We start from the raw sequence: 23,451 nt of genomic DNA on the forward strand, positions 1-23,451 counted from the left end.
ATAGGATCTTTGGCCTCAACTACCTTCTGTGGCAGAGAATTCCACAGATTCACCACACTCTGTGTGTGAGAAAAAATGTTTTTCTCATCTCGGTCCTAAAAGACTTCTTCCCCCTTATCCTGAAACTGTGACCCCTTGTTCTGGACTTCCCCAACATCGGGACCCAGGTGCAGGGTGAATCCCCTGGCCGTCGCTCCCAGTACGTCATGTCGCGGTGTACGCCGGGATCTGTAGTCCTGGTGGCGAGGCGCGTGCGCAGTGCGGGCTGGGCTGGGCCAGGCCGCGGGGGCGGGGCCGTGCAGCAGGTGTGGAGTCCGCCGGGCCGGCTCCCAGTCGGTGAGGCGCGCCGTCCGTCCGTCCGTGTGTATGTAGTAAGCCGTGGCCCACCCAGGCTCTGGGCTACCCGATGACTGCCTGGGTCATCCTCCCCGTCAGCCTGGCCGCCTTCTGCATCGCCGGCATCTGGATCGTGTAAGTAACCCGATCTCCATCCACTCCCCGGGGCTGCAGCCTCCCTGCAGGCCTCTCCCTCCGGCCCCGCGGCCCCAGCCTCACCGACCCCCCACCCCCTCCCCATCCCCGGTGGCCGCTTCACATCGCCCTTCCTCTGGTCTCAGCCACCCCGGGTCGATCTCACGCCGCCTTTCTGGCATTGATTTGCCAGCAGTGGGGAAAGTGCTCGCTGCTGGAAGCGATGCACACACACACACACACAGCGCAAAGAGTTTGCTCTAACCAACCATGCCTGAAGTTGTGTAGACTTTCTGACCCTTCTGTATGAACTGTCGATGCAACGCCCCTTAAGAATAAGAGCTTGGACATTTAGAACTGAGTTGAAGAAAACCTTTTTTCACACAGAGTTGTGGATTCGTGGAATTCTCTGCCTCTGAAGGCAGTGGAGGCCGATTCAGTGGATGCATTCAAAAGAGAGACCGGGCTCTTAGGGCTAGCGGAATCGAGGGATATGGGGAGAAGACAGGAACGGGTGTATACTGATTCTTGGTTTCTTGGTCCTCCAAAATATTCCAAATTGAATTTAAATTGGAGGTGGTGAAGGGAGGGAAGGAAGGAAGGAAGATTGTGGATGATCAGCCATGATCACATTGATTGGCGGTGCTGACTCGAAGGGCCGAATGGCCTACTCCTACACCTATTGTCTATGTATCTATGTATGCGACCATAGCCCTATCTATACACCCTCCCCCCCCCCCCCCTCACACTGCATTCACTATATTCACTTTAAAAAAAACTACACATGCTATAAATCGGAAACAAAATCAAAATGTTTGAAAATCTCAGCAGCCTCTGTGGAATTGGATGTTTGTGACCCTTACCTGTCTCTCCTACCAAATACTGTGTTTTCTGTTATGGTCTCATATTTACTTTATTTTGGGAATAGGGTTAATATAGGAAAATAAAGATGCAACAGGAGATCAGCAATGATCACATTAAACGGTAGAATTAGGTGCGAGAGGCCAAATAGCCAATTCTTCATCTTTCTTCATCTTCTTATGACAAAGCATTGTGTATTTTCAAGCAGGGCAGGTTTTAAGCACTGTCTGCGTCAGCCTGGGAGAGTCGTGAATTGTATAGAGATTCTGCTAGGATTTATCCGGCCATAAGTGATAGGAGCAGAATCAGGCCATTCGGCCCATCAAGTCACCATTCGATTATGGCTGATTTATCTCTCTGTCCTAGTCCCATTCTCCTGCCTTTCTCCCCATAACCCCTGACACCCGTATTTTGGAGAAAACTTTTCCAAAAGATGATTCCACTAGTCCATAACTTGATTTAGTTAAGGAATCTGATAATGTACAGCAACTGATATGGAATTAAATGTTAATAATGGAAGAACATAGCTTGGTGTTCGACACTTGTGGAACCTGGCACAGTTAGAAATATTCCTAGAAAGTGCAGAATGTAAACAAACGAAAGGATGAACTTGGGACATTCTGGAAATGATTGCAAGGTGGCGAGAGATACTGTATACTGTACATGGTGTTTAGGTGGGGTTAGTGGGTCAGGCAAACAGAATTGAATTAGTGAAGAAGAAGTAATGTGGCTAATTATGACCCTGCAGTATTGAGGTAAGCTGCTTTTGGTACCTTTCCCAAGAGGATAATCTTCAAGCATGAAACTGGTTGGCAGCTTATTCAAGTAGCTGAACCTGGTATTCAGTGCAATGCCTGAAAATATTTTTTGTAATATTTTTCCACTCCCTAATCCTGGATTATAATATTCAGTTGTACCCCTGATAAGCGTAGTAACCATAATCCAAGAAGCAGGTCTGAGAGATTCCATATGTACAATGATACAATTTATTTGTTGTCATTTGAACCTCATTGAAATTTGGTTTCTGCAGTCATACAAACAAGTAGAAGAACCAAGACACAACACAATTTCAATCTGCCCTCCGCAAAGACCGCTCCCTCCGCAACTCCCTCGTCAATTCTTCCCTTCCCTCCCGCACCACCCCCTCCCCGGGCACTTTCAGTTGCAACCGCAAGAAATGCAACACCTATCCCTTCACCTCCCCCCTCGACTCCATTCAAGGACCCAAGCAGTCGTTCCAGGTGCGACAAAGGTTCACCTGTATCTCCTCCAACCTCATCTACTGCATCCGCTGCTCTAGATGTCAGCTGATTTACATCGGGGAGACCAAGCGTAGGTTGGGCGATCGTTTCGCCGAACACCTCCGCTCAGTCCGCAATAACCTACCTGAACTCCCGGTGGCTCAGCACTTCAACTCCCCCTCCCATTCCCAATCCGACCTCTCTGTCCTGGGTCTCCTCCATTGCCAGAGTGAGCAACAGCGGAAATTGGAGGAACAGCACCTCATATTCCGTCTGGGGACCTTGCGTCCGTATGGCATTAACATTGAATTCTCCCAATTTTGCTAGCCCTTGCTGTCTCCTCCCCTTCCTTAACCCTCTAGCTGTCTCCTCCCACCCTCCCATCCGCCCGCCCTCGGGCTCCTCCTCCTCCTCCCCTTTTCCTTCTTTCTCCCACCCCCCATCAGTCTGAAGAAGGGTTTCGGCCCGAAACGTTGCCTATTTCCTTCGCTCCATAGATGCTGCTGCACCCGCTGAGTTTCCCCAGCAATTTTGTGTACCTACAATTTCAATCAATATTTATTACATGTCTTTTGAACCTCAGTGAGGCTCAAACGAAACTCCGTTTACACAAACATCCATCACAGCGAATCTCCTCCTCACTGCGATGGAAGGCAAAGTCTTATCTCTCCCCTGCACTCCCCATTCTCCTCCCGATGTCAGAGTCAAAGCCCCCGGCGGGCGATGGTAAGCAAGTCCCGCGGCCATTAAAGCCGCGCCGGGCGATGCAAGGCCACGCTCCGGGTCTTGGTGTTGGAGCCCTTGATTTTCTCTGTCACTCGAGTGGCTGCAACTGCAGTATTGTGTCCAGATTTGGGGTCCATACCATAAAATTAAAACACTCTGGAAAGGGTGCGGAGGACATTTACTTGGTCGATTTCAGAGATGGGGAGAAGCTGGTTTATTTTATTTAAAACCATGAAGATTGAATAGTGATTGAATGTGCCCATTGGTGGAAGTGTCAAGGATTAGTTATATAGAATGAAGGTGATTGGCGAGTGAATCAAACATGACATGAAGGATTTTGGGGGGGGATCCAGAATGTAGAGTTGGATTTGATTTTAGCATTGGAAAGGGTGATGGATAGGTATCTGAAAGGAGAGGGCATGGAAGTGAGACTAGCTGGAGCCCTCTTACATGGAGCTTGCAAGGATTTGACGGGATGAATGGTCATCTTCTGAGCTGCGGCTCCATATTCCTGTGGTATGTCATATTTCTCCACACATATCCGCAATTCCACAACCCAGTGAATTTGGGTAGCAGGGCTGTTTAAAGACCCTACGGTGTCACTGGTTACTTCTAGAGTTTGGAATCATAGAATCACTCAGCACAGAAACAGGCCTTTCAGCCCATCAAGTCTGTGCCGACCAAAGAGCACCTATTTGCGCTGTTCCTACAGTAATGCAATTTTTTTTAAATTTCAATATTCCTGTCAACTCTCCCCTTATTGTCCACACACTAGGGGCAAGTGTTGAAGGCCGAGTGACCCAGCAACCTGCACTTGTTTGGGTTGTGAGAGAAAACCTTTAATGTGATCAAACTGAAACTTAACAGCAAGGTTACAACCTTCTGATATCCAGCAGGGCCACTCAACTCTGCAAGCTAATGTTACCAGGTAATATGGTGCCAAGCGGAGAAAATCCCAATCTCCAGTGATAATGATAAGATTAACATAGATGATCTGATGATGTAAATTCCTTTGTAAGCAAACTGCAAACATGAGCCTTCTGACCACACACTTCTTTCTTACAGATATGCCATGGCAGTTATGAATCACCATGTTTGTCCTGTGGAAAACTGGTACAGTACAGTTTATTTGCTTGCTCTCAGTAATTTCATTTTCTTTCACAGTCAAGCCTTTGCTGAATTAGCTAACATTGCCCACAGTGCTTTGTGATTAGGGAAGGTAAGCGCCAGCCATGAAATGTAATTTTTGCTGGAGGATGGAAAGGAATCATGTGTACTGTGTAAATGTCTTGGTCTGATATAATAGTAATATCATTTGTTTGCAAAATACTTTGGAATAAATCCTTGAAACTCTTACGAACATTATTCTTCCTTTTTGTTGGGAATTCTAGCTTATTACTGACAGCACCCAGACATTTATATCAATCTTTTCATCTAATTATGTTCTCAGCTAGAAGTAACATGTTTAAAGAATAAATCAGCATCAAATAATTCAAGGAACACCTTCACATTTGTGCAGCTGGGTAGCAACAGCAGCAGCTGCCACGATGTGTACACAGTTGAGTGTGAGCATATGGATTGAAGTGTCGTTTCTTTAAGTCAAATTTCTCTACTCCAATTGTAGCCTAGATAGCGTGTTGGTGGGCTACATGGAGGGGCATCACAACAGAGACTATAACAGACTCAACCAGGCGTTGATGCACATCTTACAGCAAGCTTTATCGGATAGTGATCAGGAGGGGTTGTGATCTGTTTCTTCCGGTATTGCTGAGGACAACGACTAATCAGCATAGAAATCAAACCACCTTCATTATTTGACTCGTTTTTTAAGCTATGAAAGTATTTGTGGAGTTTATTGAGCCCAAATTATTTGTATTTTTTGAAGCATGCTTTGCCTGCCCTTTAAAAAAATGTATGCAAGTGATTGAAGAATTACATTTTTGTTTTGTTGCTTCCCCTGATTCTGTTGCTATAACATGTTTATGCAATGTATTATTAATGTGAAATGGTCGGAACAAATGACTGGAATTAATTAATTCCCTGGTCCTGCTTATGTGAATGTGTAGTTTTACACTACATGTGGTTGTGTCCTGGCAGTATGTGATTAGAATTTATTACACCTAGCCTCCTAAATGACCTTATCTCATTGAGAACTTTGCTGATTGGTTTTGTGTTCATTTCAATTCCGTCCTTGAAAATTAAAGCAAATGTCTTTCAAATCTATGCATTTTAAAACTGCTTTTGCTTTTATTCCCAAGGTTGTACAATGAGACTTGCTCTGGGGAAACTTCAAAGCGCGGCTACCCTAAAAGTTGCTGCACTATTCAGGATATTCCACTCGTCAGGTACAGATCATTACTTTCAGTGAAGTTGAATGAATAAAGCAAGACTACTCTTGATGTATAACCTGTAGGGGATGGAGAGAGGGGGAAAGCAAGGGCCATTTGAAGTTAGAGAAGTCAATGTTCATACCGCTGGGGTGTAAGCTGCCCAAGCGAAATATGAGGTGCTGTTCCTCCAGTTTGAACTGGGCCTCACTCTGACAATAGAGGAGGCCCAGGACAGAAAGGTCAGATTGGGAAAGGGAGGGGGAGATGCTGCTTGTCCCGCTGAATTACTCCAGCATTTTGTGTCTACCTTAACTAAAATGCTCATATGTTCATTTGCATCAGATTTCAATAACATAAATTATTGTTCTCTGACTTGCCGTGTTCTGACCTTGAATGCTGTTTTAAAAATGCAAATATGTCTACCTTATTTATGCTTTATTGTCAATTTAAAAAAAAAAGATTGTCTAAGCATAACCGCCCTTTTGGAACTCGCATTAATATTCATGATTTCAGTTTATAGATATTTTCCATTTGTGACTGGATAACGATTTCACAATATTTTCTATATACTTACATTTAGCTAATTGATCTGCAGGTTACTGGGACTTTTGTATATCTAAAATTCATGTTTGCAGTCTGCTGGGTTTCTGGCACCATTCCATAACTGTTTATATAAAAAAACAAACCCCCTGTGGATTTTCCTGACACTTACCATAAATTGCAGACTTTGAAGGCAGATCTACCTGTTATATATTCAATTACTCTTATTATAACTAATCTTTCAAGGCTAAGTTTTATTTCAAAGGCATTGAAGTGTACTGTTAAATTATGTTGTCCGAGAGTCCCTAAAAAGATGTACACTGTTTTGCTTTATAAATTATGCTCTCTTTTATAAAAAATCTTGGCAGTTCTATTCCAATTATTCCCCTGCATTTTACACACACACACACACTCACACACACTCACACTCACACGCACACTCTCACACACACACACGCGCACACACACACACACACACGCGCTCTCACACACACACACACACACACGCGCTCTCACACACACACACACACACACACACACACACACGCGCGCTCTCACACACGCACACACACACACACACTTCATCTGTTCACCTGTCTCCCACGGTGCTCCCACCTTTATGCCTGCTTTGACAATAATGAACAGCGACTGTTAGAAAGTGTGCAAGTGAGGTCTCCTAGCAAGATGGAAGCAGGCTTGACACTTTGATGAACTCTAGATTGACTGTTAATTCTGGTCTGACACATTGTTATCGGTGAGGGATAATATACACTGTAGCTCCTTGGGAAGTTAGCCCAGCAAACAAAATGCCTTCAGAGGTAGACAATATTGGCACCTGTCATCAAATCAAACTAAATATTGCTTATTTTTTAATATTTTCTTGACAGTAAATGTGGTTCATATCCTCCTGAAAGCTGCCTCTTCAGTTTAATTGGCAACGTGGGTGCTTTTATGGGTAAGTCACTGGCTTGTTCATTATCAGGAGCTGCTGTTGCATTGTAGGTTTCTGATATAACTGGGGTAACACTTTGTTGCTACCATTTGGATACTTATTTCCATTAATATTGATTACCTGTTTCTGTGGGAAATCATTTTTTTCTCCAGAGGCTGTTCAAAAACAGCTCAGCTGTGGCTAGAATAGAGGCAGTTGCTCGTGTCTCATTCTGCTTTTGAATATTGCCCAGAGGTCTTGTCGTTTCACAGTTTCTTGTCAAATATTCTGCCTCTGTCTTGGACAGAACGTTTTGGGGCCAATTAATAAGAACACTCTACAACCCTCAGCTCCATATCAGTGAAACATTCGAGATTGAGGAGAAATTAATGTCCAAACAAGCCACAGAGGTTAAGCCTGTGCCTGGGTTGAATCCTATCCATGCTCTGGGACTTACTGTACCTAAATCTCCTCCCACTCATAATTACATCCTCCTATCTTCTCCCCATAAATGTCCATTCTCATCTACCGGTGCACAAGGCTCCACTTCACTGCACTAATATTCTTCAGCCACTCCACACTATACCAAATTTATGCTTGTGTCTTTTGATGAACTTGGGCACAAGTGAAAGTAGTATTGGAGTTCTCGACAATCGGGAGATATTGTTACACAAGTCTTCTAGAAAATTGTGGTCATGAGTGTAGTCATCCAGTGCCCCTAATTGGAAAATATCTTCCTCTTCTTCCAATCCCTACATGACATTCCCTTCCATATCTATAACCTTCTGCAGCTTCCTCAACACTGACATTGGTCTCTTTGTAAACACACTTCACCATGCTCCCTCTAATATTATTTACCTGTTCCACCACTGATAACTATTGCTACATTTATCCCCTCTCTGGTATTTTCTCCCAATATCTCTCTGCCTTGCTAGTTCAATGTCCCATATAATGTGGGTGCAGTGGTAGAGTTGCTGCCTTAGACCAGGGTGTCATCCTGACTATGGGTGCTGTCTATATGGAGTTTGTATGTTTTCTCTGTGACTGCATGAGTTTTCTTCAGGTGCTTCTGTTTCCTCCCACATTCCAAAGACATGCAGGTTTGTAGGTTAATTGTCTTCTGTAAATTGTCCCTTGTGCCTAGGTTAGAACTAGTGTCCGGGGGTCACTATTCACCACGGACTCGGTGGGCGGAAAGGCCTGTTTCCAAGTTGTATCTCTAAAACAAAAACTTATGTGCTTCGCCTTCAACAATGCAGCAATTTATCAAAAATAAAACTCAAATTAGGTTTCTTTAAACATACATGAACAGTTGCTTTCAATGAATGGAAGCAATTGTTCTTATTAATGCCTGTGTTCACTTATAGGCAATAGCTAGGGCAGTTCCTCTACCCAGTGATAGGAGTTCCTCTAACTAACGCTGGTGATCACTGATAAGCACTAGTTTGGTTCTTTCCTTTGTCTAGTAATGGGAAGACTCGTGCCATTGAGTCATGGGAATTCCAATCTTAAGGTCATAAGTGATAGGAGTAGAATTAGGCCATTAGGCCCATCAAGTCTACTCCTCCATTCAATCATGGCTGATCTATCTCTCCACCTCCTAACCTCCTGCCTTCTCCCATTAACCTCTGACACCCATACTAATCACAACTCTACCTATCTCTGCCTTAAAAATATCTACCTTTGACTGAAAGGAGCAAGGCCTGAGCTACAGTTATGGGAATAGCTCTAACTGTTGTGTGTCTGGTGTTTTCTTGCATCCATCTAGTGATCTTGATCTGTGGTCTACGCTATGGTCAGATTTTGGAGAAGTGCCGACCAACGTGGATCAACTCTGGAGCTCTGATCGCTGGTTGCATCAACGCAATTGGTCTTGTGATGGTCGGCAATTTCCAAGTAAGATCCTGTTTTATTTTTCCCGTCTTCCAGGAATATCAAAAAATCCTTTTCAATGACTGTCTCAGCCACAAGGACCATTTCCTGAAAAACAGGAGGGTAATTTTGTGAGTTATGGTGACCTTGTAACTGAAGATGCCACGGTGTAGACTGCAGGATTCAACCGTTGCTACGCTAACTGATACAAATAAATTTCAACCCAAGATTGTGAGATTAATGAAGTGTTGTGGTTAAGTTGCGGAGCTAATGGGGAGAGTTCTGAATCCGATATCTGAGGTAGAATTCTACCATTGCATCTGGGGTATTTAAATTAATGTACTTTTTAAAAATCTAGTCTCAATAACAGTATCCATGAAGTTTCCAGATTTCTGTAAATTTGATACAGGTGACAAGTTCATCTCCCTTGCCCTTTGTGCATGAATAGCCAAGCAAAGGACTATTCTGAAAAATAAATTAACTGATTACCTATTGAAACAGTTATTAATGACCTTTGGGGAAAGGAATCTGCCATTCTAACTTGATTTGGTCTCCTTGTAACACCAGGCCAACCATGGTTATTTGGATTAAATACCTGAGAGCTAATGTTGCTTGAAGGGCAGTACCTGTAATTTTCTGCATTTAATCAAAGTTACCCTAAATACTCCAGCCAAAGGCTGTCAAATTAAGTAGCCCTTTGTAGTGACGTGTTGGGAAGACGGAAAAATTAGATAAGGGATATGAAATGATGTATTACAATGTGTAAAGTTTCTAATATCCGATGTGGCAGTCTTAACCTGTTGACTGTAAATTCTGTGGTTAAGTTAATGATTCTGTAGTGTGTTCAGGCCCACACGTGGACAAACTCAATGGTCCTTTATTGTCACCGAGTGTACCGAGGTACAGTGAAATTTAATTTATCATACAGTCATACAAGACACAAAACTACATAAAGATTAAACATAAACTGCCAGCACAGCAGCGTATGAGAGTCCCCAGGGCACACAGTATAAGCGGAGACCCACAGCCATCAGTTCAATGTCCGGGCCACACTTCACCGCGATGTGACCAGGGTTGTACTGACCGCTGTCACTCTCTCTGCAGTCCCTGTTCACCTAAAAAGTCAGAAAGCCGTCCATACTTGCACCAGACTCCGGGATGTCCTCATGGTGCCATGTCCCCACTTACACCAAGATCACTCCGAGTCCTCACCAGCGCAGCACGTCTATCTTGGTTTTCGGCGACCTCGCATTCACCGCTGTGACATAAAGTTTCTTTCCAAACTCTTTCTGCTCGGGATCTTGCTATTTGAGCTGTTATCTTACCAGGTTGAGACAAACTATTTAATAGCTCTCAAAGTAATTGTTAGCATTCTTAAATCATAGTAAAATCTGCAATAAGACAGCGTTTGGGTTAGTGACAAATTGAACAGTGGGTTCAAAAGCAAAATTTAAAAGCTTGAGTGAGAATCTAATTGAAGCCTTTGACAAGTAAGAGTGTTATTACCTCTCCTCTAAAGGAACTAAAGGTCTGAAAAAGGGTCTCGACCCGGAACATCACCCATTCCTTCTCTCCAGAGATGCTGCCTGCCCCGCTGAGTTACTCCAGCTTTTTGTGTTTGTCTTCCCTCTAAAGGAACTATTCATCTCATCAGCAGTGTGTCAATGTGGGCTGAGATAGTTGGTGTGTAGTGGGGAAGAGCATCAGTTCCATAGCGATGCCAACCTGACGTACATTTTCCAATAGAGCTCTGAATGCTGCAATCTGAGAGTAAAGCTTATTAGGCACTTATGATAGAGACAACTAATATCATTCCATAGATTTGGGGCAATGTTACAATTATGTTTGGATTATTACTGAAGAATATTCAATTTCCTTTCTAAAACAGTTAATTTGCTGAATATGGGAACTGTCACGGAGTGATGTAAGGTGCTCATTTAATATTTCAAACTATCCTGCAGTCTGGCATCTGACCAAGGCATTCCATGAGATCAGGTGTGGGGCATGTTTACAACGGTACACTTCCCAAAATATTATTCCATTACATTCCTTTTGTGTTCCATTCCTGTGGTTTGCAGTTACATAAACTTCACACCTGCTCCCTATGTAATGAAAGGAAAGCTACCCCTATCATTTACTGCAAGGGCTTAAGCGCTGGCACTTGGCAGCAAAGGGCTGCTGGGTTTTTCTTTAGCATAGGCTTCCATTGCAGTATACGGTGCTTCAAGCCATTCGAGCCACTCTGGGTCTCCTCCATTGCCAGAGTGAGCAACAGCGGAAATTGGAGGAACAGCACCTCATATTCCGTCTGGGGTCCTTGCGCCCTTATGGCATCAACATTGAATTCCCCCAATTTGGCTAGCCTGTGCTGTCCCCTCCCCTTCCTTCACCCTCTAGCTGTCTCCTCCCACCCTCCCATCCGCCCGCCCTCGGGCTCCTCCTCCTCCCTTTTTCCTTCTTTCTTTCCCCACCCCCCATCAGTCTGAAGAAGGGTTTCGGCCCGAAACGTCGCCTATTTCCTTCGCTCCATAGATGCTGCTGCACCCGCTGAGTTCCTCCAGCAATTTTGTGTACCAGCAAGAAGAGTTCCTGCTATTCAAATACCAAAATATTGCAAATGTTGAAAATCTGAAATAATGGGAATTGTTGGAAATATTCATCGTCAGGTATTAGCTGCAAAGAAAGAAACAGAGTTATTGTTTCAGATTGACCTTGCAAAATAATGATATTGGAAACAGGCCCTTTGGGCCATTCATCTTGTTATCCCTCCTGTTATGTATCTTTGGGACTCATTACCATCTTGTTATATATCTTCGGGAGGAAGCCCAGCGTACCCAGAGGGTCACGAGGAGAATGCAGAATCCACACAGACAGCACTGTAAGATTGAACCCAGGGTTTCTGGGGCTGTGAGGCAGCAGCTCTAACAGATGTGCTAAGATGTGTGTTCATTTTGTGCTAAGAGGTGTTCAAGCTTGGGATCAGCCACAATGCATCCTTGGGATCAGCCTGATAATATTTCCTTGGCTTGTAATTATCAGATGAATTGTCTGATAATATTTCCTTGGCTTGCAAATGAATTGAGAAAGTTACCCGATCGCTCATTGATGCCTACAACTAAGTGAAGGGCCTGTCCCACTGTACGAGGTAATTCAAGAGTTCTCCCGAGTTTCCCCTGAATCGAACTCGGAGAATTACGGTAATAGCCGCTCGTAGGTACTGGGGGCTCTTGTGGACATTTTGCAACATGTTGAAAAGTCTTCCCGAGTCTTCCCGTGCTTACTGCGTTTCCCGAGTACCTGCCGTTAGCGTTACGAGCCGCTAAGAGATGTCCCGAGCTCTGACGTACATTCTACGTGCTTGCCTCGAGTTTGATTTTTTTTTTTTTAACTCGGGAGAGCTCTTGAATTACCTTGTACACTGGGACAGGCCCTTGATGCTATTGGGGAGAAGGTCATGTAATTTCCCACGTCTAATATTTCATTCTCTAACAGAGGTGACCGCTAGCTGCAATGCCTGCTTCACATACAGTGGGCAGGCTCTGACATGGACCCTATACAGCTATTCTTTATTTGTGTCTTCAAATATCTAAAACTGGTGGTGATCTGAAACTCTCCTTTTCTCTACCCAGGCCCTTCAAATGTTGTTTACCTGATCACTAAGCATTTGTAAGTTTGGTATAAAAGTTTATTTGATTACCTTTAAAAGTCTGCATTCCTCTTTCTGCAGGTTGACCATGTTAAAAGCCTACATTATATCGGTGCTGGGGTGGCCTTTCCAGCAGGCATGGTCTTTGTCTGCCTTCAGTGCATTCTGACGTATAAAGTGGCAGTGTCGCTTCTAGATCACTGGACAGGCCACATCAGGGTTATTCTCACCATACTGGCCTTAATATCTCTCGTTCTCAGTATCCTTCCATGCAGTACTCTTCCCAAACATCTAGCAGAAGAGCAGTGTTACCTGTGAAACAGGAATGAGGATAATGTTTGAGAATGTTGCTCCTGAATAAATGCAGGTGGTGAGTACATTGTTTAACATGTCTCCCTCTAATGTACAAAGTCACGTGAAATGTTTTGGCAATTTTAGAAATATAGAAAGTAGGTGCAGGAGTAGGCCTGTCAGCCTACGAGCCAGCACCACCATTCAATATGAGCATGGCTGATCATCCAGAATCAGTACCCTGTTCCTGCTTTTTCCCCATATCCCTTGATTCTGTTCGCCCTAAGAGCTCTAGCTAACTCTCTTAAAAACATCCAGTGAATTGGCCTTACAACTGAAACACTGGAGTAATGCTCACCTCTATGTTAGCAATGTGAGGTGAGCAGAGGCCAAATAAACAATCCTGTCTCCGGACTGTGGATGTATGACTGGTGAACAGGCCTTTCTCTGGGCTGGGGATAACATGCCACAGGGGAATGGATGGAAACCAGAATGAATTTGTACACCGGGTGTTGGAGTGGAACAAGCAGGGTTGCTTTGTGTAAGCATCAGTGCTGACAGTTTTATTCACTTATTTCTTAATTTAAAAGCTGCCAAGCAAGTAACAACATGAAAGGCAAGCAGAACTTTCCACAAAGTATCAGAGTCTTGGATGAAATTAAATGATTTAATGGAAAACAATTTGTATATTTCCCTTAAACTCACTGGTGATCCCAAGCACTTAAAGGAGCTTTGATGCAGGGCCAAACATATTGAGGTTCACTCCAGCTGTAGAACTTGGGCTTGTTTGCTGTAGGATCGGGCCAGGCCAGGCTTGCTTCATTTCATTTCTCTACAGCTATACAGCTACTCCTAGTTCCAGTCGACAGCTTTCAAATATATATTAATTTGTACCGAGGGACAGAGCAGATGGCAAACAACATTTCCTTCTCAACTGCATTGCAGCCATTAAGCTGAGGTTTGGAACAGTTTGAAGGGCCTGTTGTGCATTTGTACATTTGGTATTCAGCCCGGGAGAGTTGAGGGGCGTCTATGGTGCGACTAATGATGGAATTATTAGTTCTAAGTTGCAGCTTGTATTCTTGTCCCTACTAACTCACACTGTCATTATCTAATTTTGGAATATTTGTGGAAAGCCAACAGTTCTGAGCTGGTACACAAAAATGCTGGAAAACTCAGAAATTCAGTCTGAAGAAGGGTTTCAGCCCGAAACGTTGCCTATCTCCTTTGCTCCATAGATGCTGCTGCACCCGCTGAGTTTCTCCAGCATTTTTGTCTACCTTCGATTTTCCAGCATCTGCAGTTCCTTCTTAAACATTTCTGAGCTGGTGTTCATTTATATTCCACATATTTTATATTGTTCTGAACATTTCCTTATGACATTGAAGGTGGCCATTTCGGCCCATTTATGTTAATGTTGGCTCATGGAGCAATCCCATATCCCCAATAGTTCTCCTTCTCTCCAGAGATACTGCCTGTCCCGCTGAGTTACTCCAGCATTTTGTGTGTATCTTCGGTGTAAATTAGCATCTGCAGTTCCTTCCTACACATCCCCTAATAATTTCCTCTGTTACCCAAGATAGACACAAAAAGCTGGAGTAACTCAGTGGGACAGGCAGCATCTCTGGAGAGAAGGAATGGGTGACATTTCGAGTCAAGACTCTTCTTCAGACTGAAAGTCACGGGAAAGGTTCACAAGAGATATAGACGATGATGTAGAGAGATATAGAACAATGAATGCACAGAGAGGGAGCAGCAAGAGAGGATGTTGCCGAACTCTCGTCAGAGAGAGGAGGAGAACTTCTTCAAAGTAGACATACCATGAGGAGATTTTACAGTGGAGCAGATGAAATGTGTAGGAAGGAACTACAGATACTGGTTTAAACCGGATAGACACAAAAAGCTGGAGTTACCTAATCTCATGACATCCCTATCTGCACTCCCAGATTCTACCATTTACTACCTACAAACTAAGGACATGTTGCAGTGACTAATTAACAGAAGCATCAGTGGGAAACCCATGCGGTCAAAAACAGAGACAGCAGCAGACGTCAGACTTAAACCTGGGCGGCTATAGTTGTGCCGGATCTAGAGTTGTCACTAACTGTGCCACAGTTATTTCTGTAATGCTATTTTTGAAGACATTATTTTTATTGTACGCATTCTTGTAAAACTACCAGGGTTTTCCATTGAAAGACATCTCTAACTGAAATGTCAGTTATAATCTGTACTCATTATTATTGTATGGTTTCACTTTTTTTGGACACTTGAATGAAAATTCCGTTTTTGAAGATGGTGGTGCATTAGTTTGCAGCCATTTTAGCATGCACTATTCCAATTGTATAACACAGCAGTAGACAGCTATTATCACCATTTTCCTTAATCATGACATTTTCCTAAAGCATTCCATCACCTAACAACAGATTTCTTAACGGATAAATATAACTCCTTGCGATCGTTTGGTGATCCTGTCCAGTGCTACCTACAGACAGAACAGTCACTGGGCTGTTTATTTGCAGGGAAGAAAATTTGACATCTAGATAAAGCAGTTAATGCAGTTCTTTGCACAAGAAAATGACTGCAGTGTTGGAGCTGGGAACGGCAGGAGAACGCATGCCTTATAAGGAATTGCAGAGAAGATGGCTGATTACAGAATCTCTGTGCTTGCCAGTTACTTACGGTCACACAGCCCGCTGTTTATATTACCTCGCTTCAAACCCATTATATTAACAGAACAAAGGGAGTGTTTTCATAATGAAGATTAAAATATTTTGTCATCTAGGAATGAAATGATGATATTGATGCAGCTGATCATAAGAAATAATAAATTCTGTCAGAGGAGAAGATTGGTGGGCTTATAGTGGGAGCTAATGTTCAGGATGGATAGTAATGTATTGACACACAAACACAGTCCCCTCATCCCCTCTAGGCTCTGGGGAAATGTATGCTTTTTGTTCGGCTAGCAGAGAGGACATTAATCAATTCTATTGTGTAACAGCGCTTAGTAGTGTTTTAGCAACCAGTAAACGAGAGGGAGACGCACTTATTGGCTTTCTAAGTGGTGCTGGCAAAGCATCTTATTCTCAACCACATATTTCACCCTATTGTTAGCAAGTTCAAATTGTTCATTTTGCACAATACCTGTGGCGACCCCTACACGATTTAATTTCGGGCAACCTCAATCAAGATCAACAGTTTTCCACACCTCGGCCAGGATTGATTAAATTTGTCAAACACTTTTTGTCAAGAATTAAGTTGAATTCATAAACGCAGGGATTATTTGATGGGAAGGAAGTGAGCATACTAGTTAATGCCTATTGAGACAATTTTCTCATTTGAGAATGTTCCACACTCCCCTGTGCCTCTGTTCTAGACCTTGGGTTGTGCATTGAGGTGACGTTAATGCATCTAAAAAAGATAGATACAGTATAAAAACATTTATATGGGCGGAAAAGTGGTGTAGTCGTAGAGTTGCTGCCTTACAGCGCCAGAGATCCAGGTTCGATCCCGACTATGGGTACTGCCTGGACAGAGTTTGTACGTTCTCCCTGTGACCCGTGGGTTTTTACCAGGTGCTCCTGTTTCCTCCCACATTGCAAAAACGTGCAGATTTGTAAGTTAATTGGCATATATTAACTATAACTTTATCCATGTGGTGAAATTAAAAGGAACTTTTTACCATATACATTACTTGTGTAGATGGTGAAAATTCAAGCCTCTGCAAGATGAAGATTTGGGCAGCTGGTGAGTAGTGTAGAGTTTGGCCTATTTATCATGGACTTGTGCCTTTTATTCAGCAGGTTGCAGAAATGTATTATTGTCTCAACTTGTATTTAAGAATACTTATCTCTTTGACCAGGTTTTTGCACATCAGATCACCGTGTTTTGGGTAGGTTTTGTCTGATGCCACCCCTATGTAAAGGGATTGGTAGATTAGCTGTGTTTGTGGGTGCTATATTCATGTGAGTTGTTCTGGTGATGTGCAGTACAGAAGCAGGCTCTTCGGCCCATTCTGTCCATGCCGACCATCAAGTCCCATCTGTACTGAGCCTTTTAACTTGTTCTGTTAAGATCAAGCAGAGAAAAGTATGATCAGGCCGCATTATCTCCTTATCATTTAATGTAACTAGTAGGGTGTGATATTAATAAACCCTGTTGTTAGGCCCATATTACAGCACATTAGTAAAGCTGAAAATGGATGGGATAGAAGTTTATGATTTAGTTTAGTTTAGAGATACAGCGCGGAAACAGGCCCTTCGGCCCACCGAGTCAGCGCAGACCAACGGCCCCTGCATATTAACACTATCCTACACACACTAGGGATAATTTTTACATTTACCAAGCCAATTAACCTACAAACCTGTAAGTCTTTGGAGTGTGGGAGGAAACCGAAGATCTCGGAGAAAACCCACAAAGGTCACAGGGAGAACGTACAAACTCCATACAGACAGCACCCGTGGTCGAAATCTAACCCGGGTCTCTGGCGCTGCATTTACTGTAAGGCAGCAACTCTACCGCTGCGCCAATTGGCTAGGGATTAGTTGGAAGTGTGTGGATTTTCAGCAATGGAGAGGTCAAGAGTGATGAGAAATACTTGAATTGCGAAGCCCGTGTCCATAGAGGACTACTCCGATGTTTTAGTTGAAAGGTTGGAGACGTGATGAATGGTGGTTGGTGTAGGTTTTAAAGCAGCTACGTGGCTGGAGGCACAAATCATTTTCAGCCACCAATCTGCCTTAAGGCAGCCAATAAATTCATTTTCATTCACAAATTAGCCCACTGAGTGAGGCACAAGTAGTCCATTTGTTGTGGCAGCAGCATAATGTGGAGGCAGGTGGCTTCCTCTCGCTTGTTGGTAAATAACATTGCCAGATCTAGCTGTCATTTGAATCGCATCACGACAGGCCTCAAATTGTATTCTGTATTGCCCCAGCTAGAGGCTGCTTTATTTTTGGCTGCCATGTTTGTTTATAATGCTGTTTATCAAATCCTCATCCTTCCTATATTAATAACAAGTGAGATCACGATAATCTCCCAAAGGATATATGCCTTACCGGTCCCCTGCGGGGTAATGCAGTGGCAGGACAGATTACAGGATCTCGCTTTCCTGCCACAAATGCCACTTCCAGTATATGGTGGTCGAAATGTCCTGGGTCCTCGTGTTACACAGGTAGGATGACAAGGGTCACCTGTAGGTTGTGCTGGCTCCTCGTGTTACACAGGTGGGGTCACCTGTAGTACCATCAGTAGCGTAATTCAATTAGACAAAAAATGCTGGAGGAACTCAGTGGGTGAGGCAGCATCTGTGGAGAGAACGAATAGGCGACGTTTCGGGTCGAGACCCTTCTTCAGACTTCAGTAACAGTAGTGTAATTCAAGTGATGTCACATCAATTTCCTATTTTACTCCCAAACAATCTAGTTGAATCTCCACGTCCCGTGTTTGGGCTTTGCAATACACCTACTAGTCTTGTCTCAAAAGCAGTTTCTAAATCTAATAATTTAGGAGGAGACCATTTGGCCCCAGAATTCTGTTCACTCTCAGACCAATCCCATCCCTCCGGTAATTTCCTTGAAATTGCCCCTCTTCTGTGTCTATTAATACTCTCCTGATTCTCTCCCCAATCATAGTCATACAATGCAGAAGCAGGCCCTTCGGCCCAACTTGTCCACGCTAACCAATAAGCCCAATCTAAGCTAGTCCCATTTGCCTTTGTTTGGCCCATTTTCCTCTAAAGCTTTCCTATCCAAGTGGAATGTTGTTATAATATCTGTCACAATTACCCCCTCTGGCAGCTTGCTCCATACACCCCTCACGTTCCACAACCCTGCCAAACTCCATTGGTCACAGACCTCCAACCTGAGTATTTTCCTCCCACCACAACCTTCTCTTCTATCAGTAAGACACGACCAAGACACTGTTAATCCCATGCATTTTAATCTTCTGGATCAGGAGATTAATATATATTTCAGTGATTGTCAAGTCTGGTTTAATCACCAAAGAATCTGGGATGCTTGCACACTACACTACAGACCAGCCTGAGTTGTATATAGTTCTGCACTGTACTGGGTTGAGGTTGGCTGTAAAGCTCTTCATTGTAAAATATCCTAATATTTGCAGTCTGAATGACCAGCCAATTGAGCCAGAGAGAACAGTGTATCCAGTGGCTGTGCAAGAAGTTGCTGTTCCAAGGAGCTGGGGGAGTGTGCAGAGAAAGGCATGAAGGCTTATCCGAGGGTCTGAAACTAATTACTACTTGCTCCCAAATAATTTTCCTCCAAGCAATTTCCTTAACAGCTGCATCCAGGCGGTATATTTTTTATTCACGAGAGTTCCCTGCTCCAACACGCTGCTGCTGTATGTGAGTGGATTTTTACTGTTGATGTCTTGGTTTTCTACGGCACCTTCTCCCTTGAGTTCGGCTCAATCACCAAAGAAACGGTTCTGGCCATTCTGAGTAGTGGACGCAGCAAGACCTCTAAATCCCCGGGCAGCAACGCCTCTGCACACCTGAATAATATCCCAGAGAGCATCGCTATGATTTAACTGCTCTGGTCCTGGGGGTTATGGTGATTGTGAAAGCCAGGGCACACTGGAGGACTGGTTCTACTCTTGTCATCGGTAATCGAGCTGAGACCCTCTGACACTGTTTTTGCAACAATTTTGTATTTTGGTGCAAGTCTGTGATTTTATTTAATACGAGGAGGTGGACAGTGGAACAGCCTCTTCAAATCGGCACTGTCACATTGTTGGACAGCTAACTATTCATCAAGCTAAACTAAACGGGTCACTCATTTCACAAAAACAGCAGCCTTGGAATAATGGCGAGTGTGACGAATGATTGGGACAAGATGAGGAATAGCATCACCAGTCTCGTCACTTATTTTTATGGTGTCTATTCCATTCTAATAGAATAAGGATCCTGCTCCGTTTCATGAGGAAATGGTGGATGAGGTACTGATTTGAAACTAGTCCCAAGTGAGGGGATGCTATGTGCCATTGTAGAGTTGATACACTTGTCACATCATGCTGATGGGTTTGAACTCATCTCTTCTGGATTCAAGCCCAGATGCCTTTTCTGCCTCAAGATTCTCAGTTAATAATTTCAGTAAATAAGTGATCCTTAAAGTTAAGATGAGTACTTTTGGATGTACATTTTATAGATTCACTCAGGCCATTTCAGTTTCTGTGTCTCTGTTTCTTTGTGATGTGACTTCTTTTTATTGCTCTTAACATGGAAAGCAGATAGTATGGTTCAAAGTATGTGAGCCTGTGCAACATAGGATTGGCCTTTATCACTAATGTACCATGTGATTCTTTAAACAAAGTAACTGTGAATGGGGCTTTGTCAAACTTTAAACTTGTAAGCAGGTTCTTGGATGTGAAATGGGTGGAGAAGTCGCCTCAGTGCAAGGCTGGTACTGATCACACCCATACACAATATAGGGCAATACACTCCATCCCAAAACGAAACACGTGGGCAGAGCCTGCGTCAGGCCTCTTCCCTGCAATAGGTTTGTGTATCTATATCGTTCGACTCTCACTCTTCAGGGACACCATGAAGTCAAAGCTTCGGCGAACATTCTGCTCCCTGCCATTCATCAAGGAATGGAACAATGCAGTTTGGAATATGGTCCTCTTTTGCTTCTCTAGGGTTAGTTAATTTTGTAGAAAGGTGAAAGGGAGAGAAATTTGGCTTTGGGCTTGGCATGAAACAGACAAGACAAACTGGGAGCTCGATAGTGGAGAGGTTAACAATGTAATACTAGGTGGACAGTAAACGTTGGCCGGCGAGCGGATCTGGTTAATTTGCTCATGTCTATGTCCCTATTCCAGACAAATTATAACCGATGATACACAAAGGCTCTAAATCAGTCGTCTGGTTGGTGTCTATTCCATTCTAATAGAATAAGGATCCTGCTCCGGTTTACGAGGAAATGGTGGATGAGGTACTGGTTTGAAACTAGTCCCAAGTGAGGGGATGCTATGTGCCATTGTAGAGTTGATACACTTGTCACATCATGCTGATGGGTTTGAACTCATCACTTCTGGATTCAAGCCCAGATGCCTTTCTGCCTAAAGATTCTCAGTCAATAATTTAGCTGGCCTGAATCCTGTTGCTTAGGAATAGTTCCACTGTACAAAATCGCCCTCATGATGACACTAGTAAAACTTCTCTAAAATCCACTTGGAGCCGATGAAATGGGAGCGTGGTTCACGCTGCGTAAGAGATATCACCAGTTGGGGAAGGGCGGTGCGGAGAATACAAATCTCCAGACACAGCAGAACTTGACTTTGTGGCATAGATTTTGGAAAAATGAACGCCCTGGTCACAGTCAAGGTATAAAGCCAGTCCACATCCGACGTGTAGCTCTAATAGCAACAGATTAATGTTGGGCTTTTATCCATGTCAATGAAATATTTGTGTCTGTTTTATTGTTCAGTCAGTTACACGCTGTTCTGCACACTGGGAGGGTTTTCTTGAAGTTTATTTACTGGGTTCACAGTAAACAGAGAATCTCCAGATCTCTAGAAGGCAGATCATGAAATATTTTTAGCTGCTTAATGAAATAAAGCAGGAATTATTCAACCCTCTCACCAAAGGCGCTGTGTGACTTTACAGTGGCTATGTTGTAAACATTGTACACCAGCGTTGACTAATTTCAGCAAACTCCCTTCACCCTTTCAGTGGGTCTTCCGACTAAACAGTAAGGTCATTGACTGCCTGGTGCTGTCTTGCTGGATATTTAATAGAAGATGGATCTGTGTATGAAAAATAAGAAACTCAGGGAAAAAAGACATAATTGAACGGTACATGGATTGAGGAAGGCACAAAGTGCTGGAGTAACTCAGTAGCTCTGAAGAACATTAGATAGGATGTGACTTACACAGTTACTCCAGCACTCTGTGTCATCGTTTGTAAACCAGCATCTGCAGTTCCTTGTATCTGCTGGGATGTGGATTGAGTTTGTCAAGTGAAGTTGGAGCCTTGATAAGCCATTATATTATTTTGCTGACACAGCCATACACTTCCATTATTGCTGAAATATCCATTTTGAAACTTTAACTTTGTTGGAGGTTTGATGTTTCTTATTGTTGTGGCCTCTAACAATTATGTTGCAACAGGAAAGACAGAACCAATGCTTTCCATGAATATGTTTGTTATCTAACAAGAGAATGCTTGCATTCATGCACAACAGAGTATCTCAACAAGGGAGAAATATCTGAAGTATTAATTATTTAATGAAATCCGAACCAAATCCAGCTGTCTGCCCTTTTGTAAATTATTTGTCTGTTGGAGCTAATTGTTCTTCCTCTCATTTCCCCTCCATTTGACAAACACTGTCTTGTTATGATGTGTTTCACCCCAGTGACTTACTCCTCATGCAAGGCTGTATGACGCAAGGAAGCAGGTTTGCGGAGAGGTCTAGGGGACAGTCCAGTCACAAGCCCACTCCATAACAGGAACCAGAGAAGCGGGGCAGTGCCTATAGAGACACAGCCATCTAAGGGTAGAGGACTAGTAATCTAGAGGCCTGGACTAATGATCTGGAGTGCAACAACAAATCCTGCCATGATAGCTAGTGAGTCCTAATAATGTTTACCAGGTAAATATATCAACTTCTGGATTATTGTTAAAAATCTATTTGGTGGTTGGTGACCATCAAGGACCATCTGTTGTACTTAGTTTGGTCTTTATGGAATTCTATATCCATAACAATGGAAGTGATTTATTTTTATTTTTTTAATGGCCCTGCAGTCTTCACAGTTCAAGAGCAATTATGTTAGGACAAACTTTGTCCTTGTTAGTAATGTCTGAATTCCATGAATTTAAAAAAAATCACCAGCTAACATTAACTGAAAACAGAACTGGCATATTCAGTCTCTGTGGTTTCATTTATTTACAAGGATGTTGGGGGCAAAAGTTGTAGTGGACTAATAGGTTTTACGAAGTATATTTTAAATAATGAATATGAAACTCAAATTGGTTCAAGTAGCTGCAAGTTTATTTAGCTGCAGGACAGCAACATAAAATAAAGGAGTGAAGTTACTGACTAGAAATATAAATGTAATCAGTTACTGGATGAATTTGCTTTAAACAGCTGCCTGGCCAATTTTTGTTCAAGAATTATTAAGTAAAATTGATTTAACATAAACATAAGAACTGAAATGTTCTGACTGCTTCAAAGCCTTCTGTGCACCAGTCATCACCAACCTTCGATATGCAAACAGCTAAGAATTATGTGTACCTTGGCTTTTTGTGTTTTCTAATTTATTATAAATGGGGAGATATGTCTCCTGTCAGATTTTTAATGAATATTTTTATGTCTGTGTGTCATTGTGCTTAAAGAAGATTTGTATTTGTATTGCGATTTGCACTACCGGTAATATTCTTGCAAAGAGCCACAAATTTAAATTATGTATCAGGAAGTTTTAATTTTTTTTAAATAAATGTATTTTCAAATGTTGTAGTTCCTTTCTTTGTTTCCAAGCCTTTGGCACACATGAAATCTGCCACCACCTGCAGGCAAGGTATGGCAT

General features: G+C 43.0%; 1 protein-coding gene across 2 annotated transcripts; it reads left to right on the forward strand.

The window, feature by feature from the left end:
- The first annotated feature begins 276 nt into the window (after window positions 1-276).
- Window positions 277-23,378, forward strand: tmem150a (transmembrane protein 150A). Of its 2 annotated transcripts, none has more exons than XM_033014050.1 (7): window positions 277-471; window positions 4,365-4,412; window positions 5,558-5,644; window positions 7,057-7,124; window positions 8,869-8,996; window positions 12,700-12,877; window positions 19,217-23,378. In XM_033014050.1, exons 1-7 carry the CDS (start codon window positions 407-409, stop codon window positions 19,453-19,455), a joined length of 813 nt encoding a protein of 270 aa, XP_032869941.1. In that variant the 5' UTR covers window positions 277-406; the 3' UTR covers window positions 19,456-23,378. The 2 variants fall into 2 exon arrangements, with proteins under 2 accessions (XP_032869941.1, XP_032869942.1); XM_033014051.1 differs by lacking the exon at window positions 19,217-23,378 and adding an exon at window positions 15,312-16,425 and having other exon boundaries at window positions 293-471.
- Window positions 23,379-23,451: the final 73 nt, after the last annotated feature.

Source organism: Amblyraja radiata, chromosome 39, assembly GCF_010909765.2.
Source record: "Amblyraja radiata isolate CabotCenter1 chromosome 39, sAmbRad1.1.pri, whole genome shotgun sequence".
Classification (NCBI taxonomy): Eukaryota; Metazoa; Chordata; class Chondrichthyes; order Rajiformes; family Rajidae; genus Amblyraja; species Amblyraja radiata.